This window comes from Rhinolophus sinicus, chromosome 18, assembly GCF_057876585.1.
Source record: "Rhinolophus sinicus isolate RSI-liver-muscle chromosome 18, RSI-T2T, whole genome shotgun sequence".
In the NCBI taxonomy this organism is placed as follows: domain Eukaryota; kingdom Metazoa; phylum Chordata; class Mammalia; order Chiroptera; family Rhinolophidae; genus Rhinolophus; species Rhinolophus sinicus.
In genome coordinates this window covers 97918643-97935942 of record NC_142518.1, presented here as the reverse complement: position 1 = coordinate 97935942, position 17300 = coordinate 97918643, and the positions used below count along the sequence as shown (strand labels likewise).

Here is a 17300-nt window from a genome sequence, read left to right as displayed (position 1 = left end):
TCAGCTACCGTGAGAATGGGAGAGTCATGGCCTGTGTGTTGTCTTCTTCTCTCTGGATCACACCAAGCCCTCCACTCAGCCAGATCTGGGGATCTGGCCTTCCTAAGGCAGGCTCATATCTGTGAGAATATGATGACCCTTCACTGCCACTGCCACTGCCCCACTTCCTTCAAGTGTTCCATGCAGAGGGCAACAGTGCCGAAGGATCTTCTCTCCAGAGGACAAAATAGCACTGTGAACATATCCCTAAGTGAGTCCCTGAATCAACAAATGTCCCCCCTGCTCATACCAAAGTTCTCTCCTTGGAGAAAGCATGCAGCCCAGCAAGTTTGTCTAGCATGATTTCAGCCTTGGGTTACAAAGTCATGGTCTAAGTTCTTCAAAGTCACTCAGCCAAGAAGGGACTGTGCTGTCCAGAGGACTGAAGAGCAGGGGCAGTGGCCAAGAGCTGACCCCACCTCTCCTCATTTCCCTTTCTTTGTTCTACAGTAACATTTTTCTGCTTGAACATGTGATGTTTGTTTTAAGTAATACACTCTACCAGTAAAGATGAAAAAGCCACTCTCGGTTTCTTACACGAAAATCCCTCAATTGGAGGTGACAAGGCTTCCCTTGGCTTCAGTGGGAGACTAAGGGACCGATACTTCCCATCAGGCTGTCCCAGCTCCATTTCCTCTTGCCTAAAGTGGAAACCACCTAAATGGCTATTAAAAAGATAAACAACTGCTTCTCATTTAAGGCGCCCCCTCCAGCTTCACTTAACTGTGATTAATCAAGAAAAGAACCGTCTCTCTTCAATCCCCTGCAAACTTTCCACAGCAAGCTGGGAAGACCAGATTGCTTTTCACTGAATAAGCTACCATGTCATCCATCAAAGGCTATCACAGACTTCCAAGGAGTGTGCTGTTGCCAAGATATTTTGTGGTGCAACAGGCTTGGGAACCACATTTATGAAAACATCACAAAGGTTGGGAAAATTCCCTCCAAATGACTCCTTTTCCCATTTCCCCGAACCTGGCCTAGGGCTTTAGGTGCTAAATAACAACAATAATGTTAAGGGATCTTTATTATTCAAAAAATAAATAACAAGATAATGACAAGTTCACTCTGGAAACAATGGAGACTACAGGTAGATACAATAGACTTCCTTTAAATACAGTCAGTTCTTGAGGAGTGGGCAGGCTCAGAGCTGCTCTCTCTGCTCCCCCCCAAGTCTATAGTGATGGAGATAGGGACAGGGTTGAAATAAGACAACTGATTAGAACAGCCTGACTCTGTGTGTGTGTGTGTGTGTGTGTGTGTGTAAGAGAGAGAGAGAGAGAGAGAGAGAATGAGTGTGTGTCAGGGTGACTGGTGAGGAGCAGGATTTTTCAGTTCTTCACTGCATTAGACTTTCTAGAGCCTGCCCCCTCCATCAGGGCCACAGGGACCCGGAATCAACCATAACTGGATGTGAGCTGAGGTTCCCTGTTTCCATTCTGCATCTTCACTGATAAATCAAATACATTATCCACTGAAAGACATGGCTGGCAAAAAAAACAAAACTAAACTTGGCTAATTATCTGCTGTTTACTCAGAATTCAATCTCTGCATAATGGCCTTGTCTTTTCATAGGACTCTCTGGATTCTGCATCAGTCAGGTTGCTGCTTCAGAATATAAGCACTGATGGAACAGGGCCTGTTTGGATTTCACCCACCCTGTAATTCACTTACTGCATCCCTACATGCCTTGGGGTGTATAATAAATAGTTCTCCATGAGGAGGATCATAGGGTTATAAATAGGCAGTTCAACAGGGGGTGGTCTTAACTGCTTTGTTGTATCATGAAGACTGCCAGCGTCAGCTCAGTGGCAGCCTGCAAGGTTACACTGTTCAGAGTTTGAGTAAGCCAAAAGACGTGAAGCCAATCCCATGGCTCACTTGGCTTGGATCAGTCACGTTGACAAACAACGAAGCACCCGGTTGCAATTCAAATACTCCTCCCAAGTGAATGGATTGTTGCCCGCAAGGTTTGGAAGAACTGTGGGTATTTGCCGCTCTAAGTAAGATTCTTTCAGATCCACTCATGGACCTCAGGCAGAGGCTGACTATAAATGGAGTTTGACTTGAAGCTTCACGATTGGAACAAAAGGTGACTTGGGCATAGATATAATAGAGTCCTTGTCTTTTAACGGCCAGCTGTTTCCCATTTTCAAGGGTTACCAAGTTGTTGCTCATGGTGTAGTATCCTTTTTGGGCCCACTGTAGAACTGTAATAGAGAGGGGAAAAAATTGTGATGAGGTGAAGCATAGCATGGTTCACATTCTAAAAGAAAATATAGTTTAATGTTGATACTAGCTTAATATATGAATGGAAGTTTTGGGCATCAGGGATTCTTAACGACCCTTCCAGCCTTCAGAGTCTATGGAGAAGCTATGGATGATAGGTCAGTATGGGCTTTACACTCAGATGGAGCTGGGTTCCAATCCAAGCTTTACTCAAGTTTGTGTAAGTCACTTAATCTCCCTGAATTTCAGCCTCTCATCTGCAACACGGGGCTAATATTACAATCTATTTCAGAGACTTTTGAAGATGAAAGTAACAGAGCCCAGTGAGTTTTGTTGTCCCTTTAGAGTTCTTAAAGCTAACATGCCCTTGAACTTAAGAAACCGTGAATGATTTTAAAATCCACATCATAATTATGCATACCAAAATATTCAGGCAAATTCTTGCAAATATTAGCATTGATTTCTTCCTTTCCTTAAATTCTGCAAAGCCAAAATGTTGTTGGTCCACCTAGCTCTGCCTCAGCACAGAGAAAAGGAAAGACCCCATTTCTTCCTACCTGATCATGCTGTTGCAAACCCGACCTACCTCCCACAGCAAAGACTAAAATTAGGCAAGGAAGTATGAAAATAAACCTGTCATTTCACTGTGTGTTTTGATCTCCCATTGCAGTGGGTGCCACCAACTTGAAAGGACCCGTATTCTTGTGGCTAAACCGGAGTACCCACCAACAGTGTGCCATTTTCTCGGCTGAGATGTTGAGTGGGTTCAAAGTAGTGTGTATACCCAATTTTAAATCTCAGCTCCCATAGAGAGCTAGATTGCTGGGGGTGGGGGGTGGGGAGAAGTGAAAGAACTGATGCATTTGCTTCCCTGAGCTTTTAAAAAAATTCTTATTTGGTGGTCTTAGGCCTATCGGTGTTGGGCCTATCAACCTGTTAAGACTCATCCTTTAGTAACAGGAAAGGCATCCCAAATACCTGACATTTCTTGGCTCTCCAGACCACTCCAGAAATGACACTTCATATGATATTTCCACTTTTGTACCACTTGATTGAGAAAACAAGTGCAGGTTCCCAATCTTTTAGTCCACTAAGTTTATTTTTGTCATTCCTTCCCTAATTTTAGTCTTTGCTGTGGGATGTAGGTCAAATTTGTAACAGCATGACCAGGTAGGAATGAGAGGTTTGGAATTGAGGTGGGATGCGGAATGTTACTGTCTTCCCACCTGATCCTCTGTGATGCAGACTGTAAAATATACTAGGGCCAATATCAATCATGGGCCTTTTAGTGGAATCTGAATATCATGAAATATATCCAAGGGCAAGGTAGACAAAGAGCAATGGGAAGTTATTCTTCTAAGAAGTGTCTTTGTTGCTGTCATCCAATCTAATGACAAGGTGTCATGTGGATGGCCACCCTAAACATGCCAATATAGTTGTGATGTTCTCCCATAGTATCTTTTCTAAGAAAGGGGTACGTGGCAGAATTATTAAATATTGTGGCAATCGTTGGTATTAATGAAGGGCTTTATGTCACTCTTCTGACATCTAAACTACAGTGAAGTAAGCTAAGTAATGATACCTTACATTTGTACAGCACTTGACAGTATAACTTTCTTCTACAATAGCTGATTTGATGCTCAGAGTTACTCTGTGAAATAAGTGAGGCAGGAAACTGCTATGTAGGTAAAGGGACTTGCCCAAGGCTACCCAGCAAGTGATAGTCATGGTTCTTGAACCTCAGTATTCAAAATTTTCTATTTAATGCTCTTACTCCCATACCATGACCCACTGAGAAGCCTAAGCCCCCCCTCAGAGATGAGGCTGTATCACGTCTTACATCTTCTCTCTCTCTCTCTCTCTCTCTCTCTCTCTCTCTCTCTCTCTCTCTCTCTTTCACACACACACACACACACACACACGCACACACACAGGTTGGAAGTCCATTCTGAAGCACTATGCTGAATTTTTCAAAGGCTGCTATGATGTTCTCAGGCTGCATTTATGTATATGGGGGATTTTATGCTAGTGTGCGTGTTTCCATCCATTTATCAGATGTGACACATTCTCCAGCAGCAGCTATCAGGAGGTACAGATTTGGGGAAAAAAGATCTAAGGGCTAGAATAATGGCAGAATGTACATGGAAATAAAATCATTCAGAGTTGAAAAGATTACAGTATGTCATTTGTTGTTACTTCATTGGAAAATCTAACGTCCTGGCACCTATTGATCTTTGCAGAATGATTTTACCTTTAATTTCCCTAAGGTTGGCCCCAGTGAGGCTGGGGTTAATCATATAGGGATTGACAGATGTCAGGACATACCCCCTGAGGCCTATTTACACACAGCAAAGAGAGGTTAGGATGAGGGATGCTTACAGTCAGGAGGTCACTACTTGACATCTCTTCTATGTTGTCAAAATAATGGTCTCTCTACCCAGTAATTCATCATTTAGAATCAGCCATTGAGCAAGAACATAATGAGAACATTGTGATTGCTTCCCACATATTTTTGTCCCTCCAAGTCCCATCTGTACATTTGAGCTCACTTTGAAGACAAAGGAGAAGCAAATGAGAGGTGTATAGTTGATTTGTAAATTAAGCCCCAGAGGAAGAGAGGAGCCTAATCACTAGGCCACATTGCATCAACATCCCAGCCTTCCCCCTTGGGTGGCTGATGCCCCAGTGCTTCTGTACTTACCAGATGCTGTTTTACTACTGGCCTCACTTATGACATGCGCTGCAATTTGAGGCTCCTGATCACCTGAAATGAAACCAAAAGCAAACTGTCAGGCTAAAGTAATACAAAATTTCCCATGGAACTATTTGGTCCAGTCATATAGCTGTGTAATAGAGACTGTGCTTAAATATATGTAAAAGGAAGGGTAGAATGGTCTGAAATCCTTCTCAGAGGGAAACGGTTCCTCAAATTTGAACAATTGAATTGGCTGTTTCCACTGAACCCATTCTTATAATAGTTGTTCAGTACTCAGCTCTGCTTTACATAAATTGACACAGGCTGAAAATACTAGTCTTCCTTAAACATGTTTTGAATCTTGCTTTTAGGAACCACTTCCATCCTTGGGAATCTTAGTGGGCCTCAAGGTCATGTCTGGACAGTTAGCAGTAAGATCCTTATAGTGTCTGATTTGGTCAAGCAATTGGCCAACCTCTGGTATCTATCTCTCATTTTTTCTCATGTAACAGGCTTGCTTCTTAATTTGATGTGCTGATCTCCTAAGTACAAAGACTATGTGGAAGTTTCTTCCCCCCCACCCCCCGCCCAGTAATGAATCTCGTGCTGGATTCTTTGTAGGTGCTCTATAAAGATTGAGTCAAATGGGATGACCTAAATTACCAGTTTTGTTAAGTTTATCATTTTCCTGAAGAGTGGTAGGCAACATCCACATGAACTGTTTCCTCAAATTTCACTGTAATTAACAGATAACATGGTACCACTCAACCTATCTTACAGTCATTCTGAAGATAAAATCTTCTTGGAAATCAGATCACCCTTTGCATCTAGACCAATAGTTAAAGCAAGCTCTGACTACTTCGTTTGCCTCAGAAAACAGTGTCTATATCCCTGTATGTATGTCTATATGTATTTTGTGTGTGTGTTAACTTTACAAAACCCATAGCATAATTTTCACTGACGTTGTGATAAAAACACCCATCTACCAACACTTCATCTTTCCCATGCTCAGCTGCTCAGATCACTCCCGGCATTACTGTGTTTGGTTTGGGTTGCTACATTCTAAAAGGAGTAGGGAAAGTTAGGGAGTTGTCCAGAAAGGGAGCTAACTAGGAGAGGAAAGGCCCTGTAAAGGGTCATAAAAGGAACAGTGGAAGACGCTGGGGAGACTTAGCCTGGAGAAGAAAAGGCTCAGGGATGATGATTGCTGTTTTCAACATCTGTACAGCTGCTGTGTAGAAAAAGAATTATACTTTGTTTCATATGGTCCCAAAGAACAGAATCGAGTCCAGTGAGTGAAAATTACAGGAACAAATTTCAATTCATGAGGAGAAAAGACTTTTCTCATGTAGTAGAGGAAATTTATTGTAATTATTAGAGCTATTCAAAGATGGACCAGGCTGCTTTATAACATAGAAGGTGTGTAGGCATTTTTGATCAGAGACCAGTTGGTCAGTGTTGTGAAGGAGATTTGTGCTGTGGGCATTGTGCTGGATTTGAGAACCATCAAGACCTCTTCCAACCCTGAGATGTTCGAGATGATCTGAAATCAGGAAAAGGGCAAAGAATAGAACATTGTCGCACTGACTCACTCCCTGATCCCAGAGGCTCCACTGGGGTTCCCCATGAAAAAGTGTTATAACTGAGCAATGAATGCAGCTGCTATCAAATGATGACTTTCTTATCATCTTATCCTCTGTAGATGGTACTAGGCTATGTAGTTGCTTTGGTTGAAGTATTAAAAATAACGGAATGTCTTCATACTTGGTATTGTCAGCATTAAAGGAACCCGGTCCTACCCATAAATATGTATATATAAAGCCTTTCCAAATCACAGGCAGCAGAAGTATAAATTTGCCAGTTGTGTTCTTGTTTTATTTCCAGGGCTAAAAGTTCTCTGATTCAACATTGGGTTATTCAATATAATAAAGCTTCCTTTTAGTTTTTAAGTGTTCACAGAAATTGGTAAATAGCAACCTACCTTTTTGCATTTGAAAGTTTTTTTCTTTCTCCTTCACTTCGTTTCCCATTATATCCTGAAATAAGAATCATTGCAAAAGGTCATTTTGACAGGAACTCTGCTGTGGGGGCTTAGAGGTATCATTCATTTGGCATCCATCCTCACTCTGTTGCCTGGTTCTTGTGAAGATTATCACGTAGACTCAGATCCCGTCATTAATTCCATCATACCGATTGGGAGCCCATAGCTCAGTCAGATGACCTGACAGCCCCAAAAGCCCAGGGATATAGCTAGAAGCAGAATCTGGGCTTTATTATCTCCATCCTAGCACTCTCTCCAGACCAGAGGCAGCAATACTCACTCTATGACCCCAACCTCCCTGGCTTTGACAGGTATTGAGAAATGATGCTGAACAAGGAGATGATTCTACCCTGGGACTTGGTATATTGACTATTATTAAACATAAAGCACGGTATGTATCTATTAGAATGAAATTGGTCTGAAATCTCTTAGGAAATGGTAAGAGTAAGTTTGATCTTGGGAAGAAATCCCAAACTATGAAAAAACCCTTAGACGTTTCTTATTTTGTTGTCCCTTTCAATGGGCTGAGGAGAGTTTCTAGTTGCTGGCTGTGTGCTCTTGTGTGGCCTGTATTTATTTATAATAATCAGCATACAGGAAACACAGATAATCTCCCAATGCTGCTGATGTTCAAAGGCAAATGCAACACTTTTTCAGGAGTTTCTTCTCACTTAGCAACTGAAGAAAGGCTAGACAGTACTTTAAGAAGCTAACAGACTGCCATCCACCAGGTCAGAAAGTAATAAAGGCTACTGCTGTCATTTTAAAGGTACTGAATAAAAGGCCTGGAGGACTTAACTGGCTGTCATGAGGTCACCCGAGGAATCTGAGGCTGAAGGCAAGAGTCAAAACTATGAGATCACATTCAGAGGCTGGGCTTAACTCACACCATCTGCCTCTACTCTGAACACAAAGGAGGAAGACAGTAGTATTTGCACATCTTTTGATAATCGAAGTCTTATGTTCCTTCCCATTACTGGAATCAAGTTTCTATAAGGCCCTTCCTTTTCATTCCTCCCATAGAAGAAATTAGTGTTGTTACTGTTGAGTGTCTTCTTGTAGATTCAGCTCAGTTGTCAGATGTGAGGGTGTAAGTCACAGAGCCTAAAGGGGAACCTGCGCCTCGAAACGCTCACATGGGCTGCAGAGCCTCAACTTTCCACTTGAGCAGAAGGGTGGCACTGTAAAAGTGCGGCAACAGGAAAATGTTTGTGAGATAACAAGTAAACAAATGAGTATTTAGTGTCTTTTCAAAAAAATGGAGTGTGATGATCGAGGTTGAGATACTTTCAGGCTAGGTGGTTGCATTGGTGTCAGGGGTTTAGCCAAGATGAAAACGTGAAGTCAGCAAAGTTTGTCTTTTATGCACCCAGCCTTGCCTTTCCGTGAACTTCCCCTAGCCACACTCCTCAGAGCCTTTTTTTTTTTTTTCTTGCTTTACTCCCCAACCCAACTGAAAGACTTTTTAAAGTTGACTTTCAGAAAATCTGGGGGGCTGGCCCGGTGGCTCAGGTGGTTAGAGCCCCGTGCTCCTAACTCTGAAGGCTGCCGGTTCGATTCCCACATGGGCCAGTGGGCTCTCAACCACAAGGTTGCCAGTTCAATTCCTCGAGTCCAGCAAGGGATGGTGGGCTCTGCCCCCTGCAACTAAGATTGAACACGGCACCTTGAGCTGAGCTGCCGCTGAGCTCCCGGATGGCTCAGTTGGCTGGAGCCTGTCCTCTCAACCACATGGTTGCCGGTTCGACTCCCGCAAGGGATGGTGGGCTGTGCCCCCTGCAACTAGCAACGGCAACTGGACCTGGAGCTGAGCTGCGCCCTCCACAACTAAGACTGAAAGAACAACAACTTGAAGCTGAACAGAACCCCCCACAACTAAGATTGAAAGGACAACAATTTGACCATTGTTCCCCAATAAAGTCCTGTTCCCCTTCCCCAATAAAATCTTAAAAAAAAAAAAAAGAAAATCTGGGATTAGTGATTTCTCTGTCAGTGGAAACTCTATGTGGCAGGAATGGACAGGTTTACTTTAACTTGAAAGGAAATGCTTTGACCCTAGCCAAGACACCTCAGCACTGATGGGCAGACAATCATGGAACTGATCATTCTAGCAGGGGGTGGGGTGGGTAGTAAGTTTTAATGTGAAATGACACCATTCACAATGCTGCCTCCACTTACCCTAACCTAATGCCTGAATCCCATCTTCCCCTCAAAGTGACGGCTTGGTGTTACCTGCCTTAGGAGATAGTGAGTTCCTTTTCATTAGAATCATTGTAAGTGTTCAAACAGAGATTGGGAGACCACTTGGTAGGGACTGTGGGGAGAAGACTGAAGTTCTGGGTTAATAATTAGATCTGATGATTTGTAAGACCTCTTCCAATGATTCAGAGCGCCTAAATTTCAAACTTTAGGTTGCTCTGAACCAATCAGACTATGACCCAGAAAGAAAGCCTGCTAATGTTAGCTAAGAATATAAAAGTCCAATTTGAGGTTATTATGTAGTTAGCCTGTTAGGTAAAAAAGTTTAAAATAGGGGCGGCCGGTTAGCTCAGTTGGTTAGAGCGCAGTGCTCTTAACAACAAGGTTGCCGGTTCGATCCCTCCATGGGCCACTGTGAGCTGCGCCCTCCACAACTAGGGTGAAACAACTACTTGACTTGGAGCTGATGGGTCCTAGAAAAACACACTTAAAGTAAATAAAAAAGTTTTGTTTAAGTTAAAAATATTGTTTTAGGATGAGGAATTTGGGGGGATGGATATTGGGAAAGGGTTCAGTCATTGGAAGAGGACTGAGTAGCTGGAGGACTTTGTGTCTCACCATTGTACATATCATAAGTACAGAGGACATTGATTAGGATGCCACCCCTGCTGCAGTAGAGGCAAGGGGCTTCCTCTGTCGCATGTAAGGAGCCCCAGGTGACATGCCTGAGAAGGTTTGCCTTTTTAGAATAAGAAACTTTGGAGCTGTCACTTTTTTTCATGCAAGCATAAACAGAGAAGCCAAATCAGCTGTTGTCCTTATTCCTATCCTGGGTAGCTGATCTGGGAAGCTTTACATATCTGACCTGAAATAAAGCCATGATGAATTGGCAGTTCAACTGTAAAACTCTCGGTAAGAAAGAGAGAGGGAGGGAAAAATTAACAGTCACTCTCACTGCCATTGAAGAGAACTGAAGCCTGATCACATAATTACAGAATGTTGGAGTTGGTAGTGCCCTAACAGATAATCTCAACCCTCTCATTTTATAGATGAGAAAACTGAGGGGTAGACAGGTGAAGTCATTTGCCCAAGTCACACAACCAAGCACATTATATATACTATTTGGATTACTAACCATGGTTCTGAAAGTGGCTTTATTCACATTTAAATTTGCAACACCTCCCAACACCCTGTAATACTGGCCAGAAGCCTCAAAGAACCAGAGAAACTCAAATCATCTCCAAACCTTGCAAACAGAGTTAGTAGTCTTCATCTAAAACTCAGATTAGCATAAAAAACCTAAAAACCAGCAGTAGATTTGAGCTGCGTTCTGATTCCCGTAGGTGACTCAGGAGTAAGGTCTTAGAGTCTTCCCTACTTGATTAAATTATACATCGGGGACAGTATAAGACAGGAATAAGCTCAGAAATAAGATCTTAAGCTCTTCACTCCCGGGTTAAATCACACATAATCCATATGTGAGAACTAACTCCTCTTGGTTCATCCAAATACCCACAGAACTGCCCTCAACGTGGAGTACAGCCTTCTATTCGTGACCCCCAAATGAGCTGAGAGCCAGCGGTGTTCTGAGAAGGAAACACATAGACAGACTGCTTAAGGTTCTGCTTCAGGAGAAAGAGCCCCTAGACCCCTTGTCTATGATGATGGAATTAATGTTGTAGGGGCATCCTCAAGTAAATGTTCTCAAAATTCTTGTTTTAGGTACCTATTATATTACTACATGCTGGGTACCAGTCTGTTGGGCTAGAAGGCTTCAAACTATCTCTGCCTCAGGTATTGATTGGCCCTAGAGTAAACTGACTTCATGAGCAAGTGGTATTATATGGGGTCTGGTTTGAGCAGTACTGAGAAGGTCCATCACCCACTCCCTATACCTCTCCTCACAATAAAAGGAAAAGATCTCACTTTCATGGCACATGAAATTCCATCCTTCATATGATCGGATGTATCAGTCTTCAGAAGTCCCTACTACTCCCAGGAAAGGCAGTACCTTAGCCCGTGGCCTGCTGACACTGCAGTGGTCAATGGGTATTGCTTCCCTGGGAAATGGGGACCAGGCCAGGGGTCCACAATTGAGAAGGCATCAAGATTTGGATGGAAAGAAAAAAATGCAAAAAACAAACTTGGTGTACTTTATACTTTTCCCAGAGGCAGCTGCAGGTACGAGCTCATGTGTATGTGTGAAGGTGCCTTTCAGAGTGTGCATTTTCCTCGTTATGGTCAAGAACATTCCTATGTGCACACTCCAAACTTTCCATTCCCTTTTAACATAGGATTTTGGCTTCATTTTTGCTTTTTTTTATTTTTTATAAATACACATACCTATGTATGTATATACCAGGAGTGCCAAAAAAAAAATGTACACAATTGGACACTTTGGTCAACGTTGCTCAAGCAGTAGTTCACCATCATCAGAAGTGTCTGGACACTGATGGTAACCACTCTGAGCATCTCTTGTACTTGCAGATGTCAAACATGACTTGTGTTCATCTTTTGTTATCGGTATATATTAAGTATTACCATTTTAATACAGTTTTTCTTTCTTAAAATGTGTATACATTTTTTGGCACCCTCTGTATAGCACAAGTTTAAACTTTTACACTGTCAGGTTTCCGATCTAGCAGAAGTACTAAAACTTTTCAATCATACCTTTACCTACTCCTTACCTTGACGAAGGCTTCAAACTGGCTTCTAATTTCCTCACAGTTCAGTAAGGATAAGGACCTCTCTCCTTTGTTGCACCTTTGTATCATTTTCATGAACACAAAGTCTTCATGAAGATTCCTTTCATCTTCTATCTATTTGTGAAATAACAGGGACATGAGAAATGTATTTCTGAAGGAGAATGCAGCTAATGATGTGTGCCGCTGCATTCACTTCCATGGCTTCAACAACAGGCAGACTTGGCAGATATAAATGGGGAATAAAGAGTTATACTGGATTATTGATATTTGGCATTAGCAGTTTAAAACTCTACAAAAGCCAGTAATTAAAATGCCATAGTATCTGAAACCCTAGGTAGAAATCACAGATATTCTAATACAATTTCATTACAAAGTGTACGTTGCAGTTATTAACATTCTATAATTGTCGTATTTCCCATTGCTTCAATAATGATTGCTCATTATAAACAGTCTATAAAATAGTTTTCTGCTGAGCTAATTTGTCCACTTCATTTTAGTGTTTGTGACGCATTGCTTTATAAATAGAAGTTAATTTGCAATGGATGCCAATTAACTCAAGTTCTAATTACATCTCTCTCTTTTTAACTTGAGTATTTGTGGAAAACATTTGCGTTTTTAAAGAAATAATCTTTCATTTCCAAAGTTACAAACAATTTTATTTCCCAATGTCGTAGAATAATTAAATGTATAGAACTCACTTGTATAATCAACTAATTCTGTGCTGTTTTCTTCTTTTAAGATTAAAATTTTGGATTCAAAGCAAGATGCAGTTAGCTGGCGGTTTTCACTGTCATTAAGAACACACCTAAATGCTATGGTAAATTTGAGTCTACCCTAGTCAATATGGGTAGAGGCTAAGCTTATGTCCAGGCAGAGCCCACCATGCCCCCCACACACACACACACCCAGAACACCCCCTCCCCATTTTCTCAGCAGTGATACTTAAAATTTGAGCAACATAGTGAATTGCCTCAACTATCATTGCTCCACTTATCCTGTTGGTAAAGCTCATGGCCTTAATTCTAGGTTGGCATCCCAATTGAAGACACTCAAAGATCCCTGAGAAAAATGCAGTCTCCAGATACTGTATACCCACAATTCCCACACTGAAACTTTTAGGAATGATCAGATAATTGATCAAATCTCTCCTTTTCATCTATGATTGATGTTTTGTCAACACAGCCAATATCACCCATCAGTAAAAGTGGGTAAATACATCAGAACAGGATAAACCTTAATGGTTATCTCTTCCTAAGAATACAAAACAAACTACTAAGTTACTCTATTCTTTGTTCCTGTAAGTCCAACTATTTAAGAATGTAAAACACCTGAGAGGGAAACTGGTCAGCTTGAACACTTGGAGAATTATACAAAGAATGCCACTCTTACTAAAAGACTGCAAATTCTGGGATTTATCCATATCTATGCTAATGGGAAGCACTATGACATTTCAGATCAAACTGATGTTCTCCTTCTCCAGCTGAAAATTTTTTACAAAGTTGTCTCCACGGTAAAAAAAAATAATAACTTCTTAAGCAAAACTTTAGCAAGTAATTATAGCTAATGCCTTCATAGTGCTTACTTTGTGCCAGGCTCTGTTCTAAATTTGTTTCAAGGCTTAATTCATTTAATCTATGTGGTGGTTACCATTATAATTCCCATTTCTCAGATGTGGAAACTAAGGCATAGAAATGTAAAATAACTTGCTTAGGATCACAGAACTATTAGTGGGCAGAGTCAAGATTTGAATGCAGGCAGTCTGACTCCAGAGCCCAAACTCTTGACCAGAGACAAGAACAGGGGACTTCACTAACTAGTTGTTTCAAGACAACAAACATCATGCTGCAAGACCGTTTATCTATTTGCGTACCTACCACTGTCCATCATTTGGGGAGAACTAAAACCAACCAACCCATAAATCAACAAGGACCCCAAATTTAGTTAATAGAAGGTCATGGTTCCTCTTACCTTGTCCAGTCTTCTGTGAAGATATACAGCAAAAAGTGCTGACCCAATCATCTGAGTGATAAGAAAAACGGTCAGTAAATACATAAAAATTTTCATACTGACGGGTGGTCCACTGGCCACAGATCGGGGAGAAGGTTGACTGTATGTTTCGATCATGCTGTGTTAGAGTTGAAATAATATCTTCTGCCCGAGAAGGTGGCAGAGGCAGCATGAGAAGACTGTCAAAGTGGCCACCTTACTCAGGATTAGTTAAGAGCGCACAATCGTTGCAGCCCACACTTCCTGGAAAATGTGCTTCGTAGTCTTCTCTCCCAGCAAAAAGTTACGTAAAGGTTTTTTTTTTCTTTCTCTCTTTCTTTTTTTTTTAAATTATACCCATATCGTTCACTTCCAGGCTTTCCCTTTTGTTAGTAAAGAAGAAACAAGTCTCTTCTTCCATACATTCATTCTTGCCTTGAAATGTCATAGACTTCTTAACAGACAATGGCAGTATTTTCCTATAGCTGGGTAACTTTTTGGGTTCACCAGTTTCAAGGAAAGTGACAAATTAATCCACCAGCAATAGACTTATTTCAATTTCATTCTTACTAATGTAAAGCGGGAACCTGGTATATGGGGAAAGAAACAAATGTCAACAAAAGTTTGAATTGATTGTATGAATTGTATGACTGGTGTGTCACTAGCTAATTGCTTCTCAAAACTTCTTTAATATTTAAACCCAAAAACATCCTGGCAGCTTTTCAAGTCTACATGGCATAAAGCAAAGGAGAGTGCTGACAATTATTAAATAAAATTTAGCTGGAAAGATAATTCAAGAGAAAAAATTTCTCAAAGGCCAAGAGAAGTAGGATCTTAAGAGAAATCAGGCCAAAACTCTTCTATTGAGGTTAGCATAGCAATATTAGCTTGACTTACCCCAATTGCCTGTCTATACTGTTCCAGTCCATCAGATAATTTCTGATGCCGATGTAACTGTTCAGAATAGGGAAAATATGCTGCAGTTAAGAGACCTGAATTCTAGTCCTAGCTCTACCAATAAATTGCTATGGACCTCAAGCAAATCACTTTGCCTCTCTAGCCCTCAGTTTCTTGATATCCAAAGGGGTCAGTTGTACCTGCTTTGTTTATCCTGTATGTTGTTGTAATGATCAAAAAACATTGTGCATGAAAAATCTCTGAAATGTGTTAAGCAAAAGACAAACAACTCTCATCCTGAATTTGTCTGGAGTTTATTTAGCCTAAGATATAAATTTTCCAAATAATTGCCAACTCCTTACATACTAGTAAAACACAAAGGGCAGTAACATTAAAAGCACCCAAAGTTTTGATAACAAATAGAATCATTGAGGTGTGTAGGATTACGCATTTCTGAATGGCTTTTGCATGGTCTTATCAGATTGTCTTGGAAATAAAACCAGCTGTGGAAATCCCTACCCTAACTCCCAACCTGGTCTAGAAAGCTGATAAGATTTCTTTGGTAATTCCTACAAAATTGTTTTGAGAGACAAATAGGAACTGTTACCAAATGCTCTGATAGGCATGCTATCTGTAGAGTTAGCACCTGCTCTCTTCCCCGCCCACACCCCAGCATCCTGTCCTGGGCTCAGATCTGTGTAGCTTTTCACTACATCTGCCAAGTAGGTGGCTTCAATGCACGTGATAAACTTTGATCAGTCAAGTCAGAGGCTTTGGTTCTTAGACAAGTAACCTTTGTTCCACTGAAGGAAAATTATCACGAGAGGCAAAATGGGCTCGAGGACTTCTTCAAGGCCAGTTTCATACAATTACAGAATGTCAGAGCTGCAAGAACCCTGCAAAGTTCAGCTGAAGGGACCACAGAGATGCAGACAATGTCAGGATGTGTTCATGTGACTAATTTCAAGAAAGAGTTGTCCTGTCTCCCTGCCACAACTTCCTGATCTCCAACCTCCTGCAGTCTGACTTTCACCCACAATATTCCCCTGAAACTACTTCCACCATTATTAGTTCAATGGTTTTGGCCAAATTCTTTCTAGAGTTCATTTTTAGTGACATTTCTGTTAGTCTGTTGACCTATTATTCTGTTGTCATCCTTCTGAAAAAGTCTTCCCTCTTGCCTTCCAGAAAACTTCTTCATGGATTCCCTTTTTTTTTTTTTTTTTTGTCTCTTGAAACTTTGGTATTCCCTATCCTCGTTCTCCTGTCCTTCCTCTCCATCCCTCTCCTCTCTTCTTTTCCCTACTCTGACGTTCCCTCTCTCCTCTTCTCTTCTCCTACATGTTTTCCTGGATAAGTCCCATCAACATTCATAGTTTTCACTATCACCTTCATTGTGACAAATCCCAAATCTTTAATTGTAGCCTGAAGTTCAGATTTGTAAGTATAGCTACCTCTGAATATCGCTACTTGAATATCCCAAAACCACCTCATTTGGCATATTCAAAACTTAATTCATCTCCCCCACTCCACTTCCAACCCAGATCTGTTCTTCCTCAAGTGTCTCCCTATCTCAGTCAATGGTACTCTTAGACCCACCTAATTGTCCAGGTCAGAGACCTGGGAGTTATCCATGATTTCTCCCTCTCTCTTGCCCAGATTATTACCCAATCCCAGTGGCTTCTTCCAACCCAAAGCTTCCTGATTGCCACCACTTCTTTCCAACCCCCTGCCAACATCTTAGTCCAGGCCTACATCCCCTCCTAGATTACCGGATTGTACTCTCCTAATTTATCTCCTTGCTTCCTTTCTGCCCCACCCCATCCATCCTCCATAATTCCAGCAGAATGTTAATTCTAAATCGTATAGCTGAATATATTATCTAACCTGATTTGACTCCTCAGAATCTGCACCAGACCCAGGGAAGCAGATTGACAGAGTGCCCTGACATGTTCAACGTGAATGGGATTCCAGAATTACTTGCTTATACTTCAATTCTTGAAGCCTCCTCTCTCTCCCATTCTTCTTCTGCCTGGTCCTCTAGCTTGATGCAACAATTAGCTACATTTCCAGCTTCCAAACTCTAGCTCTATTTTCTGATTTCTGATTCTGTCTCAGGCATTCTTTTTATCAAGACCTCCCCTCCCTGTTTCTCCCCCAATAAGGAGTGGCCTGGCCCTGGTGTTGGATCCCCTTTAAAAATCTTCAGTTAGAAGTGATTTTAAAATTAATCACCAAGAAATTTGTAGATCTATAGAGTACTTCAAAGGGCCTGTAGCCAAAGTCAAATATTGACCATCTTTTTCTTAGTTAACAGAAAGAATTAAGTTAATGGATTGAATTGTTTCAATTTTCAGTTTTTCTTACACAAATTTTTTTTAAATCTCTGTCACCGTTTTCTACTACTGCTTTTCTTCTAGCTGGTGATTAATCTGCAGCAAATAAGAATCAAGGGAAAAACTCAAAAACCAATGGATCATACTTCAACAGCTTGTTTTTGATGTGAATG

General features: G+C 41.2%; 1 protein-coding gene across 1 annotated transcript; it reads right to left on the bottom strand.

The window, feature by feature from the left end:
* Positions 1 to 1048: 1048 nt before the first annotated feature.
* CD40LG (CD40 ligand) lies at positions 1049 to 14123 on the bottom strand. The gene is made up of 5 exons (XM_019714663.3): positions 13877 to 14123; positions 11891 to 12022; positions 6945 to 6999; positions 4970 to 5032; positions 1049 to 2249 (listed from the first exon to the last, which is right to left on the bottom strand). The coding sequence occupies exons 1-5, from the start codon at positions 14030 to 14032 to the stop codon at positions 1873 to 1875; spliced, it is 783 nt and encodes a 260-aa protein (XP_019570222.1). The 5' UTR covers positions 14033 to 14123; the 3' UTR covers positions 1049 to 1872.
* Positions 14124 to 17300: the final 3177 nt, after the last annotated feature.